Source organism: Uloborus diversus, chromosome 4 (genome assembly GCF_026930045.1).
Source record: "Uloborus diversus isolate 005 chromosome 4, Udiv.v.3.1, whole genome shotgun sequence".
NCBI classification, from domain to species: Eukaryota; Metazoa; Arthropoda; class Arachnida; order Araneae; family Uloboridae; genus Uloborus; species Uloborus diversus.
The window spans coordinates 161,054,056-161,076,392 of NC_072734.1; the positions used below are offsets into that span (position 1 = coordinate 161,054,056).

At 31.2% G+C, this 22,337-nt stretch overlaps 1 protein-coding gene across 1 annotated transcript; it reads right to left on the bottom strand.

The window, feature by feature from the left end:
• Nucleotides 1-200: 200 nt before the first annotated feature.
• LOC129220959 (RNA N6-adenosine-methyltransferase mettl16-like) lies at nucleotides 201-22,273 on the bottom strand. Its single transcript, XM_054855394.1, has 7 exons — nucleotides 21,848-22,273; nucleotides 19,973-20,113; nucleotides 16,740-16,983; nucleotides 13,997-14,066; nucleotides 6,074-6,166; nucleotides 5,223-5,360; nucleotides 201-1,253 (listed from the first exon to the last, which is right to left on the bottom strand). Exons 1-7 carry the CDS (start codon nucleotides 22,188-22,190, stop codon nucleotides 201-203), a joined length of 2,082 nt encoding a protein of 693 aa, XP_054711369.1. The 5' UTR covers nucleotides 22,191-22,273.
• Between the last annotated feature and the right edge of the window lie 64 nt (nucleotides 22,274-22,337).

Consider the following 22,337-nt stretch of genomic DNA (forward strand, 5'->3'; position numbering starts at 1 on the left):
ATTATGAAGCTGACACAAATATGATAAATATGATTGAATGAAAAGGATACGATATATATTCTGAATGAAATAGGATCTTAAGAGAGAGTCTAAACATAAAAACTCAACTTTAAAACTTTTAACATTGAAATGCAAAGCTCTTGTCTAGCACCTCACACAGACACTCACACATTTAATTATAAAAGAAAGTAAAACAAAACTTACTTTAACTTATTTTTTATTAACTGAAATACTTGATGCATGGGTTCTCTGTAGTTATCAGATATACAAGTCATTTCTAAAAGAATATGGTCTTTTGCTTTTCTAACTCTAATTATGGAGTCCAATAAAGCAGTGCATTCTTCAGCAACTAAAATACTAGCATTTTCAAGTTCAATTTCATTTTTAACTGACATTTTAAAATCATCTTTTTCACCCTTTTTGTCTATGCACAATTTTTTGCTTACTTCTTCTGTTTCATGTGATGAACAGATTTCATGTTTTCTTTTCTTCACAGGATTGTGGGACATAAATTCTTGTATTTCATCAACTTCTTTATTTACAACAGACTTTTGAACATGTTCATCTTTGTTGTCATTTGATTTCTGCATCAGATGGGCTTCATTAGGAATTAAAGTTGTTGAGTCAGTACTTTTAGACTTTTCACTTAGACATACTTTTTTCGTTACTCTTTCTTCATCATGCTCCAGTGAACAATTGTCATGCTTTCTTTTGTTCATAGGAGTTTTCAGCATTCCTTTCTGTATTTCATCTGTTTCTGTATTTAAATTTGACTTTTGCACACATTCTTCTTCAGAGCATTTTGGCTTCTTCGTAAGTGAAGTTTCATTTTGATCATCATGAAGCAAAGTTGAGCCTTGTGTTTTGGATGCTATGCAAATATTTTTTAATGGCACAAGCTGTGTTGCAGTATTTGAATCGATTGAACATGCAGGGTTATTATTTTTTTCCAAGTTCGAATTTAAATCTTCAACTTCAGTTTTTATTTCAGTGTCAAGCGTTTTAGCTTTAGTCATGAAGCTTTTGTCATGCCCTTGTCCAGATTCACAAGCATTAGCATCATCATCATTTATTTCAGAATCTTTAGGTACATTTTCCATGGGCTTGCTTTCAGCTGTTTCATTTTCTGCTGGCTGAATGCATTTTCTGAGCATTTCTCTTCGTTTCCTCCTCTGATGGGACCATGTATTTTTTATAGCTTTAATTTGAACTTCGGCAAAATTCTTTGAAGCACGATGAATTGTCACAGATATCTGCAATATCAAACACGTATATTATGAATGTAACACATGACTTGAGTGGCAAGTTATAGAATAAATTAAAAGGGAAACATTACAGGGCTGAATTTAGCTTTATGCTGCCTTTAGGCTGACATGAAAGCTGCCACCTCTCTCCTATTAAAATGTAGATAGCAATGTAGATGCAATGTAGGAATTTTTTTGCTATAATTTAAATCAATTAAATTAATTGCATCAAAGCTGCAATGGGAAAATGGAAAATAATCAGCCAAATGCATTTAATATTTGCCAATCTTGTGCAAAAATGTTACTTTAAGATTTGACTTGAGAAAAGTCTTAAACAGTCAGATGAAAAGCAAAAATAGTCAACAATGAAACAATGGTCGCTATTGACAGGGAGTTGAGATGATACACTAAATACTGTATTGAGTTGAGGAAAGCCCTCAAACATGGAATTAAAAAGCTTATAATTTGTTTTTTATTCCACTTAGAAATTTCGAACAGGTGCCATCAGCAGCAGAAAAATCAGAGCTTTCGATGGACACATAATGTCAATATGCGAAGTATTTTTTCACTCCCTTATTAGAGAATTTATATGAAAATTGTGTTTTATTGCCACCCTATGGGGTTTTTTACCCCGCATAACGTGATGAAAACTATCCTATGTGCTATTCTGATGCATAAGCTATATTACTGTAAAGTTTCATTAAGATTCATTCAGTAATTTTTGCATGAAAGAGTAACAAACAAACTCACAAACTTTCGCATATATAATAGTAGTAAGATTGAAAATTTATTTAACTGATTTTCAAACCCAACTTTTATTTTTTTCTAAACTCAAAATCAAAGGAAATAAATCGTTTTTGTCTAAGGTGTCTGGAGCTATTATTCTGTTCTCAAACCAGACATAGTTTTGGTTGCAAGTACTATTATACTACTTGTTCAAAAACCCAACCACCAATTTACTTTAAATTCATCAACATTTAAGCTATTGTTTTCAACTTTTTAGTAACATTACAATTTATACATAAAATAAACTTTAATAAATCTCGGTTAAAATATAAAAGTAGACGAACTGCCTAAATGTTGTGCAGAAATGTAAAGGCATACAAATGTTAGTAGATATTTTCCTCAACAATAGCATATGTTTCAGCCTCAGGATTATTATGTGTTGCCTCATAGCAGGAGGGGAGGGGGGGGCATGCAAAGTTCAAAAGAATTAACAGTTGGAGTAAGTTGGGAGACACATGGGAATGTTCTCCTCTAAAATGTTCTAAACATCATCACTTTTTTTTCTAGGAGTTTGTCCTACAATTCTTTCATCTATTTTTCGGCATAAAATCGGAGCACATCCCTCACTCCTATGAGCTCCATGTTTGAAAAAGAAAATCATTTAGAAAAAAAACGTAACGGAAACATTGCATTTTGCAGTCAAGGTCGCATTGCAGACATTCAGTAAAGAAAACTCCCATATTATTCAACTTACATTCCCAGACATAATTAAGATGAAACTGAACTTAAATATGCTTATGATTTAGCATTAACGTACATTTGTATTTCTGTGGATTCACTGCTCCCATTGTTCTTTACTATATCAAGAAGTGATAAACAGTGGAGGTGGTGCATCCCCAGAAATATAATAATATACTTTACTTTTTTACTTAATTAATTTCCGAATGCTACTTTATAAGCATACGGAAGTTCATTTTTCATCATAATTATATTTGGGAATGTAAGTGGAATAATACGGGAAGGTTCTTTACTGAAGATTTGCAATGCGACTCTTGACTATGCAACATGAGATGCTTCCAATAATTTGTACAAAATATTTTTATAATGCAAAGCTTTTTTCGGACATGGGGTTTATAGGAAAGACTCCTACTTTCAGGTTTTGCAAAGAAAAACAAGTGGAAAATTTTAAAACAAGCCCCTAGAAAAGACAGTTCGGTTTTGATGATTTTAAAAACATTTTAAGGAGAATATCCGTATGAGTCTCCCAACTTGTTCCAAATGTTTATGCTTTTGAACTTTTGATCTCTATGATCCCTTGGAAGAGTGTTAATAGCTAATATAATGCTCCCTTCCCCTCCAAGTAAAAATGATAATTATGTAACTGCTGAAAATGGGGGGGGGGGAAATAAGGGGTGCCATTTTCAAAAAGTGGGATCAATATATATATTATTCTAATAATTCTTACTAATAATTTTATGAATATAAAATAGAAAAACAATATATTAATGACATACATTGTATTAATGATACATTAATGTATCATATCCAACACTAATTTTTGATTATTATTAATAATAAATGAACAGTATTAATATGAATAATACCTATAATTTTTATACTGCTAATGTCGTGACGGGGGAAAAGGGTGGTCATATTTGAATTCAGGGGGTCATTTTACATAACATACCTGCCAACATCTACTGGGAAAAAATCTAGTAGTTGATTAAAAAATCCAGTAGATGATTACGATGGATTTTTCATTGTTATTTAGGGAAAAATAAGGATTGTTTTTTTATCCTTCTTAGTACAACCAAATATTATTCACATCATATACACAATGTAGGGAAATGATCAAAATCCAGGAATCTCCCGGAAAAAACACTAGAGTTGGCAGGTATGACATAAGAATCAGCAAGAACTATGTTAAAAGCATTTTGAAGATATTTCTTTAGGCTTCACAGTGTTATTAACATTCCTGTAAAAAATTTCCCTTCAATAATTTTTAGGTAACATTTTTATTGCACCTGTCTAAAATTAGAAACATTATTTATACATTATCTACGCCAGGGGTGCCCACCCCCTTAAGAGCATGGGCACCCCCCTAAATATTGCAAAAACCACCCCAAAGTGAAAAACCCCCTCAAAACACCCCCTTAAGATTTTGTTAAGCATAAATGCCTGTTAGCAACAACAGTAAATAATCCTATCTCATCAACTCACAACAACAATACTAAAAGAGTATGTTTTTCGTTACTTACAGTGTATTACCAACCATTCTGCATGGCGGGGGTAAAAATGCTTATCAGGACTTATTTCGGGTTGGTCGAATTAACCGAATGTTTGGTTTCACTTTCATCCACCTTTGCGGAACTCCGTAGTGAATGACCCTGGGGATATTTAAACCGCTCACGGCTTATGTTCTTTCTCTTTGATTGTCTTTCATCATCGTAGGTGGTTGCTTCGTCAGCATTCGAACTTGCTTGTTCATGCCACTCGCCCCTCTTCAATATGATGAGCTTGTGTTAGCTTATTTCCTAATGGGCTTAAAGTCTTTCATCGAAGCTTTATTCGATAGTCATGCAGTTTAGATTTCATCATTTCTATATTAGTCATTTTGTACATTAATAGCACATAGCACGGGGTGTGCCATAGTTTGTAGCTAAATGTGAGATGGAATTAATTATTAAGTTTTTAGCTTTTTTTTTTAAAATCATTTACAGACTGTTTCAGCTATATACCTTGTTGTTTAATAAACATTGTTCAAGTATGAAATAGTATATTAGACTTCTTTCAGAATTCACTCTGCAAATATTAAAGGAAATATTGGGGAGATATTATTAGATTAGAAATTCTCCTCAACAGATTCAATGGCGCAGTCTACACCATGACCCCCTCTAAGCAGGCACCCCTGTCTACATAAAATATGCTAAGTTGGATGTTTTCTTAGTTAAAATGCTGCAATATTTAAATCAAAATTTGGATTTACTGTAACTTTCCCTAAGGGTTTAGGAATAAAATAGATTTTAATATTTATCCTGTATATGAGAGGGAAGGGAGAAAATATTCGAGTCAGCTACTGTCAATTTAAAAATTGGCTATGAATATAAACATAAATTGAACTACAATGTTTAATGCTAAATTACAACACCTAAAAAAACTAAAAGCAAAACAAATTTGTGAGATTATTTTACAGTAAGGATAACTGCTGAATATAAGACTGTTAAAGTTTTATCACAAAAAAGTACTACATACCTTTAGTTCATTCATAATACCAATAAGTCTTTCTAGGACAGGAGGTACAATGACATCTGGATTGTGAACAGTTTCAGGCACACGGTAAACTAAAGGCGGCTTAGATTTAGGTTTTGTTTTAGCTTTCACTTTTTTCTCCTGAAAAATGAAGATCAAATGAAACAACAAACATAATCACATTGCTTATACCAAAGCAGAACTATCGTTTGCTTTCTTACCAAGAAAATATTTTAATATTTGTTGTTAGGTTGAAAGTTATTTAGATTTTAAATTGCTAAACAAAAATTTTCTAAACATATTTTTGGTAAGAAAATTTCCAGAAATTTAAGCCATTGACAAGGATGATATAACTTGGATAAATTGAAAAGTTTTCAAAAGTTAATTAAAAAAAAATACTACAATGAGCGAACAAATTCAAAAGATAAAATATAAACACACTATTTAAGACGTATGGAAGAGGAGGGGGGGGGGGGACCTTCTTAGATTAATCTTTTCAATTAATTTAAAGATTTGATAAAGGATTGCCATAAATATATGCGGAATGAACATTGATTGAAGAAACATTTCTAAAACAAGTTAATGCTTTTCTTTACTCCCAAAAACAAATGAAACATTTACATAATGCTAATTACAACTGCATAACTTTCTCTTGTAAAACTTATTGCAACCACAAAAACAGATCATGTAAAATTGGTGGGGGACAAAAAGATTTTATTTGATTGACATTTGCGACATTTTACGAGAAGTCAAAGATGAATAAATAAATGAGAAACAATGAAGAAAATGAATAAAATTTGAAAAAAAAAAAAAAAAAACCTAAATAATAAAAATAGTAAAAAACAAATAAATACCTTTGGAAATTCAAAAGATTGTTCAAATGTCCAAGCAATTCCCCAACGAACGGTATTACCCTGACAAAATTCAGAGGTAGTAACTTTGATATCCTGAAAACAAGAATATTTTTTGAGAATCATGTATATACAACAAGATCTAAAACACTAACTACTTAATTAGACAGCATATTTATCAATTGTAATAGTTAAAGCAATAATAATTACACATAATTTATGTATAACAGCAGTGGTGTACCTAACAAGGGCGACACCCGGAGCGGTAATTTGTGGTATTAACCCCCCCCCCCCCCGTCCCCCCTACAAAAAAAAAAGGTTTTTGATGCTTTATCGAAAACAAGAAATTCATACAATCTCTAAGTATGTTGGAAAAGGAAGGATTTTGAGAAGTCCAGCGGAAAATTTTCAAAATTGTAGCTCTTAAAACAGTTTTGAGCAAACTTTGGTGATGTTGCAGGAAGGAGAGGTTCGAGTGCCCAACCCGGGAAATTTTTCGAATTCAAGGGCATTCTAGACTATTTTTGGTCTAGAAAATGTTAGGGATTGAAGAAGTTCAGGGTTATTTAATATTTGAAATATTGGGGGAAGTTTTCTGAATTAAGATATTTAATTTAAAAAAAAAAATGCAATTTCTGTTTGGGTGTCACCCCCTAGATGGGTAACACGTGGGGCAAACAGTGGGGCAAACAGATGGGCAACACGTGGGGGCCGACAGTGGGGCAAACTGCCCCCTGTAGTTACGCCACTGCTAATAGCACAAATACAGCAGAAAAACATATATTTTTAGGTCAAAATGAATGCTAAATTAATGTTGAAGTTTATTCGCACTAAATACTTTTTTTAAAAAATAGATATCTCCTGTAACTGTGCAGGTAAATGGCAGTAGCTGCAGATTTTTCAATTTTCATTTTTTTTGCATTTTTGATATCTATATTGCCATAGCTTTATGGTACAAAATTGTTTATTTGGTTGCCGAAGAAAAAAAAGCATTTCTTTTTTCAGTGGTAATTAGCAGTAACTGTTTTTTTCGCAACATTATGCGGGAAGTCGGCAGTACGTACTAACTGCTCTTTACCTGCACACAGGAGAACGGAAACTTTCTCCCATGGGCAGGGAAATGGCAGCAACTGCACTTTTTTATTTTCATTTATTTGCATCTTTGAAATTCTTTACTCATAACTGTTCTGCCGTGGGAAAGTAAACGGCAGTGACTGTGAAATTTAACATTTTCATCTTTTTTTGCATTTCCAGGGGTAGAAGTGACCGACTTGTCACATATAGGACATTTTCCAAAAAAAATATAGGACAAATATAGGACACATTATATGAATAATTTTGCTATGAAAAAAGAAATAATACATATCATATATTATTTAGTTATTCTTATCAATGTTTTTGTTTCAAAAAAAAAAAAAAACCTCAAACAAAATTATAACTTACATCTCAAATGGCTTTCCTGTAGTTGAAAGAATAATTTTTGAAAAAAGTGTACTTTATAGACTAAATAACTGAACAAAATTTGAACAAAGCTGATTTTTATTTTTCTTCCTCACTCACGACCCAATTACAAATTCCACTATTATTTGATTTTATACCTAAACTGAACCTTTTACCACTTCTATAAAGAACAAACAGTGCTTGAGGAGGATCCTCCTGACGTTTTTCAGAGTTTTCTTTACGCTTGAATGTTTTAGCATGCTGCCTCATATGGTTGCAAAATGACAAACAGTTGCAAAAATGGCAAAAAGCGGTAAAATCATCTTTTCCTTTAGTGCACATGCACCAAAAGTTGTACAATTAATGTCCTCCTGGTTCAACCACTCCACACGAAATTGTGTTAAGCGATGCGATTTCACCATTATAATTCCACTTAATACAACAAACTACGTTTTAACGTCATAAGGAACTAACATTCGATGATCCCAAAATTTTACAAAAGGAAAAGATTACAAAAAGAATATTAGAAAATTCCAATTAGAAAATGCACTGAACACAAAAATATACCAACGATTTGATTTGATTTATGGTAACACACATTGGGGTATATAGCTATTCTCAGCGGAGAAGATTTTACCTCTAATAATTCACAACCTTTTTCCATATTTTATTTCCAGGACAATACATTAATGAAAGATGTAAATTACATAGGAATAAAAGAACACTCATGGCTACAGACGGGAATCGAACCTGCGCCTCTCTGCTTACAAAGCAAGTTGGTGAAACCACCCGGCCACCAAGGCCCCTATACCAACAAAAACGAAAACCCCATGATGGAAAACAAAACAAATGGATGTTGCCCTCCAAACGTAAAATTCTAAAACCAACTTCAGACTTAGTTCTCGAAACTCCACCAACTATAGAGTGATGTCACATTGCTGTAGCCAATGAGAGAAGATGCCCGTTGCAGGATTTAGTCAGTTGCGTTTTTTAATTTGAAATTTGTTTGGGCACGTATTTTCAGCGAAAAATCCGATGTCAGAAAGTTTATTTACTGTTCTTTTTAAAAGATATATAGGGTAAAAAAAGGGAATATAGAAAATATAAGACATTTTTGAAAAATATAGGAAATATAGGACAATTTTGATGCTTTTTTTGAAAATATAGGAAATATAGGATATATAGGACTACTTCGACCCCTGCATTTCTGAAATCTATATTACTTCAGTTTCATGGTGAAAACATGTTTTTTTTGTTTGCCACTAAATAAAAGCATTTTTTTTAATCAGTGGTGATTAGCAGTAACTGATATTATCACTACATTGTGCAGGTAATCAGTACCATGTATTTACTGACCTATACCTACCCATAACCATTGCCCGAAGAATGGAACATAAATTAACTGCTGCCAAAATTTACACCAAGATGCAAAAACCATTTTCACGATTTTTTAAAAATTCAACTAAGCGCAAGCAATAGCGCCCTGATTGGAGGTCATTGTGTGGATTCTCAAAAATTTCCTTTATCGGCAAATTTAGAGACAATATTGCATTTTTTAAAATGATTCCTAGTTGCTTCTCATTAGATGTAGAAATGCATGCCTAGTCATATTTTATCATTTGACAAAATTGTTAATTACCGTCTCTCAAAAATTTAACTTTGAGGGTCCTTAAGCGCAAGAGACTTAAAACCATTACTTAGGGAAATAACCATACTTTATTTCAAATAAAGTCGAAGAAAACATTTTGTAATTTCACAAGCCTAAGATATCTAAAAAAAATTTCTTTGATTCCTCATATTTGTGTTCTAAAAACAATAAAACAAAATCAGTTCTTGCTAATATATAGTTATAAAAGATAACATACGAGCAAACAAGCAATATTTGGCAGACGATAAATAAACCTGTGTAGCAACAGAACGATTTTGCTTCATTTGTTTTGTTGCAGATGATATTTTTCTCAATTTTTAATATTAAGCAGCTGTACTTTTAGTTGTTCGGTGAGAGCCATTGTTAGCATACGAAGCATTTCTTTTGCCTGAATTTTCATAGAGATTTATTGCTTTACTGCAAAGTGAGGAACATTAAGCGATTTCTCGTAATTTTTAAAAATGCCTAAAGAATTGTCCAGTTGCCAAGTGACAACACAGGAACATAAAAGAGTTTTCAATAATGCTGTAAGCAATCAAAACATATGCCTTGTCGACTATCTGTTGTCAGAGGAATCAGAGTCTCGAGGACTCATCCAATCCATCCTCTACTCGAAATTCCATGCAGAATGCTGAAGTTCTTCTTCCAGTGGAGACAGCAAATTATGCTGCCCCTTTTCCAAGACAGCCTACAAAAATACGACATAGAACTGTGGCTCAACGTATTGCTCGAGATGCGTATAGAAAAAAGAAAAAAAAAAGAAAAGAAAGAGGAAAAGAATAGAAAATCTACTTTTTTAACATTCAATGTTTTATTAAAATCAAAAAATAGAAATTACAAATCTGAGTTTGCTTAGCAAGGACTGTTTAAATTAGCATATATCTGGTATCTGGGTTGGTACCTAAATGTTATTGCTTTAAATTTCTATCAAATGTATGTAGGTCATTTCGTTTGGTACATATGTAAGTTATATCTTTTTTAATAATAAACCAACATGTGTACATAATGGCATTGATTTACACTTGTGTCAGAAAATAAAATGTTCATTTTATTTTTAAGTTACATTTAATCCATTTATTTTAAATTTATGTCAAGTGTATACACAGTATTTATTTATGTTTTAAAACAAAATATAATATTAACTTTGAATTAATATACTTTGTAATAATGTATCTACTTGGTATTATGTCGAATCTGTAATTACTGGTCATTTAGTAATATATTGTGCAGTTTGTGCTAATTACCACTGTCAAAAGTGTATGAAAATTACCAGTGCGAAGAGCAGGTAAACGGCAGTATCTGCTTTGATCAAAATTTTGACTGCAAAATCAAAATGAAACAGATTACTCAAAAAATATTTCGATATAAACATATAGAATCACCAAAAATCAAACTTTAATATTTTATTGATGTCTGTGGGAAAGCAAAAACGCGTTTCTTCAAATATCTCAAAAATTCATTTTTGTAGATACTGCCATTTACCTGCACACGGCAGAACTGTCACACAGCTAAGTGACAGGACTAATATAATATGATCTTTTTTTTATTCTCAAAAGCAGTAAGAAATATTCAGTAATATTGAGATTTGCTGTATCTGCACAGCGATACCCATGCTAAGAATTTAAAGGAAGTCTCTTGAAGAAATGAACCCCTACTCTCTTCCACCTCTGTCATGTAAAAAAATCATTTTTTAAAACTAAAATATTTACATGTCCTTTAAAAAAAACACCTAAAAAAACACATTATATCTAGAACAAAAGAATCCCCCCCCCCTCCTTCTTTCTCATAGTAAAAATAATTCAACTCAAATACACACTGCACCCCCAATGCCATTGAAAATATGCTCCCTCAAGCATAAAGATGCCTCCCTATGCTGAGACATTTTTTTGATAATTGAGTGAAATTTGACACTTTGCTTTAGAAATGAGATTGATTTGTTAATTCCACGTATATGCAGCCTTTCTTTGTCATAGATTCTGCAAATTGTTAAATATGTTTAATTTTATGAGCCGCGCAGTGGGAATATTGCATACAGTCGAATCTATATATTTCGAATTTCACATTAAAGAAAAAAATCGAGAGATAGATCTAGATTATTTCTATTAGCTTGGTTCGGATTAAAAAGTAGAAAATAAAAAAGACTTCTGTTTATAATACCCGAAAATTACTGTTGCTCTCTCAAATAGATATTTATGTAAATTCTAAAGCAGCAAATAAAATTAAAAATAAAGACTTGAGAGGAGAACAAATGGTATGCATTTGAGCGAATAACTTTCTACCGCATATATTTCTTCCCTAACTTTTTAAATTCAAATTTTATTAACTGCTTTAGAATTAGCATAAATGTAAATACATAAAAAGCAACATATAAATATAACGATATGAAAAGCAATTTCATGAACGGAACACGCTCATCAGATGTTTGATTTCCCCCTAATTTGGATAGACTGGTTTTGACTAGACGTTGCTAGAAAATTTCACTTTAAATTAAATGGAGGGAAAAGAAAAAAAAGTTGAATTTTCCATAACATTAAAAAAATAAAAAATACTTTGCTTTTGTTTTGTTTGACACAAGTATCGGTATTGGGGCACCTCATTCCAAAGTATATAAGACTCACCTCCCTCTTATTTTTTTTAATACAAAAAAAAAAAAAATTTACATATATATATATATATATATATATATATATATATATATATATATATATATATATATATATATATATACATATATATATACATATATATATATATATATATATATATACATATATATATATATATATATATATATATATATATATATATATATTTATTTATTTACATACATATATATATATATATATATATATAAAAGAAGAAACCCCCCCCCCCCGAAAGTCGGGTCTAGCTACGCCTCTGTCCCAAATTAACCAGTAGCTATTTTATTGAACACGACCTCGGTGAATCAAATTAGCTGTATCTGAACACAACAGAATCCAGTTGAGGCTTGAATGTTGGCTAATTTAGAAGCGCTTATATCTTCTGCTCTAATTATTTGAGAGAAACGGAACAGTCTTTTTGTGCAGAAAAAAAAGCTCTTTCGAATGACATATAATGTAAAGAGGTGGGAAGATTTCTTCAACCCCAATTAGGTGAAAAATACGAAATTTTGGCTTAAAAAATTAATTAAAAGAAACTAAGTTGAATTTTAGGATAAGGGCTTTGAGGTCAGACAACCCGGGGTACGTTCGAGTTTTGTACTAAATTTCAAGGATGTAGGTGCTATGGCATCTTCTGGGCATTGTACACAAAGAAAGAAGCAAACATTGTCTCCTTTACAAATATAGATAGAGTTCACAAAGTGTTTGTGAAAGAAAATATTGACATTGCAACATTTGGAGGGCAGAATAGAGCAAATTTTTTTTAGGCGATTAACTGCTGCGATTTTTTATAGCATTCACAAATTAATATAACATCATGAAAGAAACATGAAAGTTAAGTTCTTGGTCAAAAGAAAACTGAACACAAGGTTAAATGGAATTCATCAAATAAGTTATACTGTTTGCTATATACTTGAAGCACAAATAGGCAACATTTAACGTTTTAGGTATATTAGTTACTTGTATTACTTATTTTGTGATCAAAATGATATGGTAAACGCAAATGTGTGTTTTGTATTGAAACATTTTAATTCTTATATTTTTGTCAACAGATGAATTATTAAGGCACAAAAATTATTAAAACATTTCTTATTAAACATATGAAGTTCACAGAATGATAATGTAAAGCACATGTTTAAACTCCTAAAATGCTGTTTTGATTGATTACAGTAATTAATTAAGCTTTAACGAACTGAAAGCATCAAAAAATTTAATTACAAAACGATACGTCCTGATTACTTAAAACGGCACACACATTTGATTTACTTTAAAACCATTAGCTATAGTATTTTTCATTGACAACTAACTGCTCTCATCAGTGCTGCAGTTGTAAAAAATATTTCGGAAAAGCACCTTTTATAGGGTATACATCATGCCAGACAGATGCAAGCAAAAAGTTGTTTTAAGCTACTTCACCAATTTTAATCAAAAAGCAGACATTCTTAAAAAAAACGGTGGTCTGAAACAAATTTATATTAATTTTGCATTATGTTTTCAGTATTAAAAATGTGTTGTGCAACACAACAAATTATTTCATGAAATGGCATTCCATTCAAACTACAGCACTAACCTTTATACAATCAAACATGTATGCAAGCAAGTAAAAATACACACATTCCCCTTAGAGCCAAAATTAAATAAGAACCAGTTCCCATTAGGGTCTATTTGCATGGCAAATTTGTATACTGCTGCATCCTTTGAATTGCTTTTTGAGTTTGAGAAAGAGTATTTTTTAGCAATGGTTAAAATGAGTTCAGTTCTCCTCAAAGTTTATATATTTTTTGAGATTTGAGAATAAAAAATCTTTACAAGTAACAATACTTTTTATATGTTGAAGAAAGTTTTTAAAAAAGCAAAAGAATACTATGAAAATGCACAATTGAAGCATCTACAAATAATATTACAAAATTGCAACTAATATATGCTATGTCACATTTCAATAAGCAAGAAAATGAAACAGGAATAACAGGAAATTTTAATGAAAAATTTTAACTAAAAGAACAAAACTAACATGAGAAGCGAACATATTGAACAGATAAAGACGAAGTTATGAAATGTAGCTTGTATTTTAACTATATTCAATCAAATCTTTGTTTCTAATAATACAAACTAGTCAAAGGAAACAAAATGGTATGATTGTTTAAAATTTATATTCATGAGATTTGACTATAAATAAAAATACAAAATAATACTCACAGGAATATTTTTTAATTCATTCAAAATGTGAATGAAACTCTTCTTTTTTCCAAACATGGAAGTATATAAGCTGTAAAAAGAATATAGAAAAAAGAAATTAGCAAATTTATGATTAAAACAGTATATCAATTTATTTTATTATTATTTTTTTTAAATCTGACGTGAACACCAACCACACTACTTCCATTTAGAAATTTGTCTACACACTTAAAAGTATAGTATATATAGAGAACTAGGGTTGATTTTCAGTTTCAACTTTGGAAATAGAAAGTCAGATAAGACAAAAGATGAGAAACAATAATGGAGATCACTAATTTTGCCAGAAGGCAAGTTGTAACAATCAACTCACTTTTGTACTCACCAGGTCTGTCCACGCCATTTTTAAACTTCCGAAGTTGAAACTGAAGCTAAAAGCACAGCACTAGAAGCCGATAACATAATTTATATTAAACAGTACAACAATTATAGCAGCCCCAAAGCCAGGGCTAAGGCAGAACTACTTGCAGTATACCAGACAGCCCAGTTATCACAGCGCTAGCTGTGATCATATTACTATTTACAAGGAAAATTGCCAGTTTTATCCTTTTTCAATGAGGATGTTGGCGCAAAGTCATAGCTAAGCATTGTTATAAGTTAGGGCACTTTAATCCCATGACACCGGTCCTTCAGGGCATTTTTGAAATCATAATTTTAAAAAAGGAATTATATGGCGTTTTTGATGACATTAGGAAGAGAATGAGATTCGGAACATTCCCCCGAAATTTCCCTAATTTGAAGACATGAAAATACAATTTCTGCCCACTTTGAGGGATGTTAAAGAGGAAGAGAATGGAAGTTTGGAGGCTTCCCCAGGAAGTGTTTAGAAACTAACATTCTAAAATCGCAATTGTAGGCTATATTCGATTATGTTAGTAGAAGGGATGGGTTTTGGAACTCTCCTACAGAAATGTTTGGAATTTAGAAGCCCTAAAAATGTGACTGTATGATACTGTTGATGATATGGGGGGGGGGGGGGGGGATAGAGTTAAATATTCTCCAGAAATTTTCAGAAATTGAAGGTTCCAAAACAGTTTTAGGGGATCTTTTTTGATTTTTTATAGAAAGGGAGATTTGAGAATGTTACCTTAGAATTTTGTCTTTTCTTAAATGTAATTTTAAAGGTGAGGCATTAGTCACAATAGGTAGGGCATGGCCCCTAATGCCACCCCCAGTCTATGGTCCTGTGCTGACATCTAAGTAAAATTTAAAATTGTGGCAAACCCAGATTGGGTGTGGCTACAAAATGAATGGAAATATATTCCTTCACTGTAAGAAGCAACAGCCAAATTATCTGGTAGAAACTACTATTAGTTGAATTATTAACAGGTTGGAATACAATATGCATATCTTTGTAACATTATTGAATTTTAGATAAAACGCTAGATGTCTATGTGTTGGAAATTTTTCGTACCTGCAGGTGGGTGCTCGATTTCTGTAAGAATGCCCTTCAATATCGCAAAACAATTTCTCATATTTAGAAGTCAAACCAGCGGTTCTCATGTTGAAAGCGGCTAATGAGTGCTGAAATGGATGTTGAATTAATGTGGAACATCTACATGTTATTAACTTATGAAGAACAAAAACAATTTGTGTTTTGTTGGTTTTTTTTATTGTTACTCTCATTGCAAGTTACATTCAGATTGCAAAACGGTTAATAATGTACACATTTTGTTTATGATTGTTTTTTCTAAATTCATCATATTCATTGTAACATTGAAAATTCTAGCTCCGGTTAATTTTATCCTACGGAACTCTACACACAGGTTATTCTGATTAAAAAAAAAAAAACAATTTTTAGGCATGGAAACAAAAATTTAAATTTTTTTTTTTTTTGAAATTAAGATAAGGGGCCATTTGTGTTCATGTGTTTAGAAAAATGTTTACATTCACAAATAATGACTGCTGTTTCCTGAAATCTCAAAAAATAAACAAAAAAAAAGAAATAAATAAATGAAATAAAAATAAAACCATGCTCACAACAGCAGTTATTTTTCGTTAGATTCTCTCTTTTTTTTTCTTCTCTAGATACTTCAAATTGCATTAAGATTATTTTTTAGAAATAAAACTTGTTGCAAAACTTGTGGGTAAAATAATCAGAAGACTTTATTTTGAATGTTGATTTAAAATTTTAGCCTTAAAAATGAGTGGGGTTTGGTAAAATAAATCCATTCTTTCTACATTTGATAAAATTTAAGAGTTGATGAGCTGAACTTGCGAATTTTCTTACATAAGACAAAAAAAAAAAAAAAAAAAATGTTGCAAATGATTATAAAAGTTTTATCAACAAGATCAGTAACTCATATTTTTTAAGGCAAAGACAGATACACAAGCATTTTTTTCGTGTGGATATATTTTTCTTTTTTTTTTTGACAAAAATGAAACACATTACATTGTTATGCATCTCCAATATACTCTTCATTGCAGTATTCTTGCTGATTTCGTAGACTTATGTTATTTTGACTATTTCTGGATTAGTTTTGCACTTGCTTCCAGGTATAGTACATTTCCAAGCACAATTTTTTTGAGTTTTATATGTTATAAAATATCTAAAGCTAAGCATTAATAGCCTTTCTAATGATTAGAATATGCTCATAAATCAATTTACTTGTTGATGTTAAGCATTGCTCTTGTCAATCAATTTTATAAAATATTTATTCACCATTTCAAAAAAAAAAAAAAAAAAATCAAAATTATTAATACTAACCTAATTTGTTTTTTGAAGAATAAGCTATCTTCAATCATATTTTTAACAAAAGCAATTTCACCACCTTCAGCAAATATTTCTTCTTTCTTTGCAACATCAGCAATTGTTTCTTTTAATCTCGCATTTTTCCTTCGTATTTCTTCAATGTTATCAAAGAATGGAGGATTACACAAGCAGAAATTAAAAGTTTTATCAGTTGAATTTAAAGCTTCCTTCAAAATACTATTTTTATCAACTCTTACAACTGAAAATATAAAAAAAAGAGCAACATTAATATCACTAACGAGAAACTAAAAAGAAAAAAATTGACATTTATACATTTCATACTATTAAGTGATTTTCTGAACAATTAGATATAGAGATGATAGCATTTCATCTGTGATACTTTGCAACACAAAAATGCAATTAATCCATATTTAAAGCTGCTATGAAATAGCATAACTGAATAGGAAGAATCAGCAGTAATGTGGATGGCAACAACAAACAATGAGGATGGCGTAATGAGCACACTAAGAGCCGCGGCTATCCCATAAGCCCTGGCAGGGACGGCGGGAAGGAAAGAGACAGCAACCACAGGGATGACAAAGGAGTCCATGTCCATACCTTCCATTTTTGCAAGGTGCACAAAATAGTAGTTGCAACAGTAGATTTCATTTTAAAAACAGTATATTTTTATATTAAAAACAAGAGAAAAACAGTATGCTTTTACATTGAAAATATTTTAAGACAAATGTTTTTTAATTAAATTTTATTTGGTCCAGAATTTAACTTGATGACAATTAAAATTTCACACTCAAAATGATCATAGAAGTTTGTTTATACATTTTCAATAGTAAACATTTTATTCAACATTAAAGTTTGAACCAAAATCCAAACTAAAGATAATGATAAGCTTATTAATAAAGCTTACTATTCAAAAATGAAAAAAAAAAAAAATCTCATTGAAAACCCAAATGCAAAAGTATTGCATTGTTTATCAGAAGTATGAAAACGTAACACAAAACGTTTTAATGAGAAAAATAATTTCAGAAAAATATTTTAGACCATGTTGAACAATACTAATAATTACTAACATGATTGTTAATGGTGTAAATTAAAAAATAACAGAAAAAAAATCTGATTTAGGGTAAAAATTTGCAAATCTTAATCATTTTTCGTCTTGTTCAATCTCTTGAGAGCTTGTAGCAGATTTCTAAACAACTTAAAATTATTTTAAAGAGCAGAAAAAATCACTTAAGAGAGAAACTGGGAGACAGCTTTAACTCTTTAAACGCCACTCTATGTTCCAAGGGTAAAATGTTGAATTGTTCCATAAAAATAGGACTCTTAGGCATCCCTTTACACAATGCAAGAAGAAATTTTTTTTTTTTTAAATTTTTACCTAATATTTTGGGCATGTTCCTGTTTCGGAACATTGGCGTGTTACGTTAAGTTTTTTACTAAGGCTTTTAATCTATTATGCTTTACACTTACTGTAGCTTCAGTGTTGTATTAATGCAGAAATGCTTAATATACATGATACTATTTGTCACATTCATTTTAATTTCAAATAATAAATATTTCAAAATATATAAAAATAGAAAAAAAATTAATATGTATTTATAAGCAAATTTATTCAAAAGCTGATACCAATTACATGAAATCCAAGAATTGGAGTCGGTCCTTTTTTCCAAAGCTACGGAGTCAAAGTCGGAGTTGGGGAGTTGGAGTCCCACTAATTTTCAGGGACAGGATAGGAGTGAACGGCTCTAAAATTCTAGGAGTTGGAGTTTGGAATTGGTCGACAAGAGCTATTTCCAACAAAATTTATTTGAAGTAAATTTGCCTTTTAGTTCGGGATCAAAATTGAATTATTAGTTTCCCTGTAGGTGCTAATGTTAAGGGTATTGAACTGTTCAAATTTGAACGGAAGGTTGTTCAAACCAAAAAGATGTTTTCAATACATGTTTTTCTTCAAAAACGTTTTTTACAAATTTTACAAAGGACACTCTGACACTGGTCACAACAACAAGTTTTACGATAATGGAGGACTAAAAACTTCTCCCCTCCTCCTACTGTCTCTGAGAAACCAAAGTACCATTCTTCGATTGCCTACCATTGATTAGCAGAAAAAGGTAAAATGAATCCTTCACATAGAAAATGTGCTCAGTTTTGAGTCCACTGGAGTGGATTATTCATGCTTGAACAGCGTGGGGATCTGGGATCTCTAAGTTGATAATGGACAAAAAGGTCACTGTTTAACTACTCAGCAGCTAGTTTTTGCTGTAGATTATCAGTGCTCCCAGCACTCTGAGGCAGTAAAAAGCCTAAATACTGCCCCTGGGGTTGGACACAACTAACGAGACTATACACTAATCACAAAACTACGTAAGTACTTTGAATTTACAGCTGTGAATAGCTGCAAGACATGACCTTCAAATGTTTTAGCAAGTTGCTTTATGTTGGAGTGCTTTGAGCACTGAATTTGTTGTAACTTTTACACAGGTGTGGGTGCTAAAAGATTCTCAGAGCTGCCGTAAGTCAATGTGCGTCGCATGTTAGTTTGGACTTCAGTCCTTGTCTTCCTCATAAAGCTGATAAAAATTACATTATTCTGATTCCGAATAGTGTCGTTTTTTTCCAACTAGGCTGACATGACCTCCTGTCGGCTCAAAGAAGGTTAAATCTTACTTCAGTTAAACTTCAACAAACAGGGCATCTAAAAAATGATCTCTAGAGCATTAAAATCAACAATTTGTTGACTTTTGATAATTTTTCTCTTCTGTTAAATACCAGTTAAGTACGTTGATGTATTTTTACAGTTTCTATGACAAAAAAAAAAGGTACATAATGAATGACCTTTAGGGAATGAACTATAATTCTATAAAATTAAATAGCTTTATGAAACTTAATAGAAAAAAAACAACACTGATCTCAGAAGCTATTTACTATTATTTTAAATTAGCTTTTTTACCCCTTTTTTTCTTGAATTTTTTTAAAAAATTCTATCTATCTTGGGTTTTTATGTCATCTCATTTCTTTGTCTCCAGGAAGCTTGAAGGGAAAACGGGCTGGGTTGCCATCCAATGGTTGAATGTAACACATGGCAGTGGATTTCAAAGTTCTGCAAGCTTTAAAAGCACATTTAAGCAATGAGAAAACTTTCAAAATTTAAAAGACCCTGTATAAAATAAAGGATTGAATATAGAAAAGCACTGAAAGATTGTTTAGAGAGGAAGAAGCAACAGCAATACTTTGAATATTATCCTGTAAATCATTAGCTTGAATGTTTTTAGTAGCCCATCTTATTGCCTCGTCTGAACTTTCTGTTGCAACAAATCTCCAATTGTTTTTTCTAGCTCCAAGAAGAGAAAAAATGGCACAAGGTCCAGTACCTACAAATAGAATTCATTGAAATGCATTATCAATTAACTTTAACAAAGGGTGTTGAAAATACTTATCTCTTCTCTTGAACAAGGACGCTAAAAACTAAAATTTTTGGAAAGGGGGAAAATACTTAATTCTGTAATTGAAAATCCAAATTTAACCAAACAATAAAAATATGACCATATCCACATATCTTATCTAAAAAAATGGCTTCAAGCATCATTAAATTTCAAGAGGAAAATGTAATATGATCTTCAACTTTTCCGAATAATCATATAAAATATGCTGAATAAGTAGTGCTGTAATTGGAGGGGGAGGGGGTAATCCAACTCCCAAAATATTTGATTTCTTATTGTGAAAATAATGCAAAATGAACCCTCAATGCACAACCCCCTAACATTTTTCTCCAACTACAGCACACAGTGAATAAGGGCATTTTTTGCAAGTCGAATAAGGGAAGTCATAGTTACAATCCAGTGACCTTCAATCAGGTAACCCTTAATCTTGATGGTTTATAAAACCGAAAAACTACTATAACAAAAAATTAATGTATTTCAGTATATGAAGAAAACAGTTCAGAAATGCTTATAAATTTTGAAATATTTAAAAATATGAAATGAAAGAACCAGGGTTTGCCCAGGGGTGGATACAGATTATTATTTTAGGGGGGGGGGGGCAAGCTGAAGAATGTTACTTGCTTGGTTAAAATTTACATAAATAAATAAATAAAACATTAACCTTGACAGAAAGACTGAAAGAGTTAAGCATTTTAAATTATATAACGTTTTTCATGCCAAAAAAAAAAAAAAAAAAATCATGAAAGAGGATGAGCGAAAAAAGAATTGTAAGCTTTTTGAAGTCCCGCATATACATTTTCAAAAACCTGCTTCTGCATATACTTAGGTTTTTGTCAACCCAAGTTATTATATTAAAACTCAACAAGTTCATCACTTTTTTATTCATCAAGAGAAGGTAACACTCTTAAGTTCTGCAAATGTCCATTTATAGATAATGCATGAAATTGTTCAGAATCAAATATAGTTGTACTATATTTCAGTACATTACTATAATATTTCAGTCTAATAATATATCATGCTAATTATTAAAAAAAAAAGTCAATATAGTAGAACTCCAATTACCTGAATCAATTGGGACCGGATCCCATTCGGAAATTAGGATAGTAGGAATTTGTCCAAAAAAAAAGGGACTATTTTAATTACTTACTGAACATGTTGAAAGTGGGAGAAAAAACTGTTTTCAAAGAAAGAGAGCTTTTATTGAATCATATGAAAAGGCAACACCTTTACTTGTTAAGCATATTTACAAGTGCTGTACATTAGTATAGTATGTACACACTGTACTTCAAATGTAAGTCATTGCTTGCTGAATATCTCTGTCAAAGTAAATTATTTAACTAGTCTTGTGGAGGGAATAGCGCATTAGAAGAATCATTATTTTGTGAATTGAAATTCTGAAAGCAATTTGAATAATAGAAGTTCGGATAATTGGAGTTTTACTGTAATAGTAATAAATTTATTCATGTAGTCTAAACTGAAGGTAGTAAAAAGATGAAGAAATGAGCAATATTTAAGAATTAAATGATTGATTTTAAGGCAACTGTATGAATGACATTTCACATTGATTTATATTTTGTTGCTTAAACTTTCAACACTAAAATTTAACTTGGAGATATACTTCTTTTATAAGCTCCGCGAAATAATATTTTTTAAAAAAGTATTTACCAATATCAATTCCACGAACATCATTACTTTCTTGCGAAGTAACATTTAGTAAATCCTCAACCCATAAAATGTAATTTAATCTTTGCGGAACTGTTGGTATCAAAAAACCATTCGGAATCTCTACTGCTAATTTAAAATCCTTTTTCAGTAAAATTTGAGTCAATACTCTAAGCGTTTCCGTATTAGTGAAATCGACGTGATATTTTCCTTTTGCGTCTGGATAAACATGCTTTCTAAATTCAGGATATTCTAATGCAAGATTAGCAAAATCTGGTCTAACTTTATAGATATTTCTTTCGTGCATGTGTGTATTAAATGCCATTATAAAGCAAAATGTATGCATTTACAGTAGCAAAATAGCAGTTCTACATCATTCAACTTTCGACTTTTATGGAAAAAAATCCCAGAAAAAGACCCGCTCTTACAAAATTTTGCATGTAAACAAAAGCACGTGGTTACCGTTAAATATTTTGAAGTTCATCTGGAGGAG

Coding starts and splice junctions, on each gene's coding strand:
- LOC129220959 (XM_054855394.1), bottom strand. CDS start 22,190: ATGCATACATTTTGCTTTATAATGGCATTTAATACACACATGCACGAA. Junction 16,984..19,972: donor TTTACAGGATAATATTCAAA/GTATTGCTGTTG, acceptor TTATATTTTCAG/TTGTAAGAGTTGATAAAAAT. Junction 14,067..16,739: donor TTCTTCAAAAAACAAATTAG/GTTAGTATTAAT, acceptor TTCTTTTTACAG/CTTATATACTTCCATGTTTG.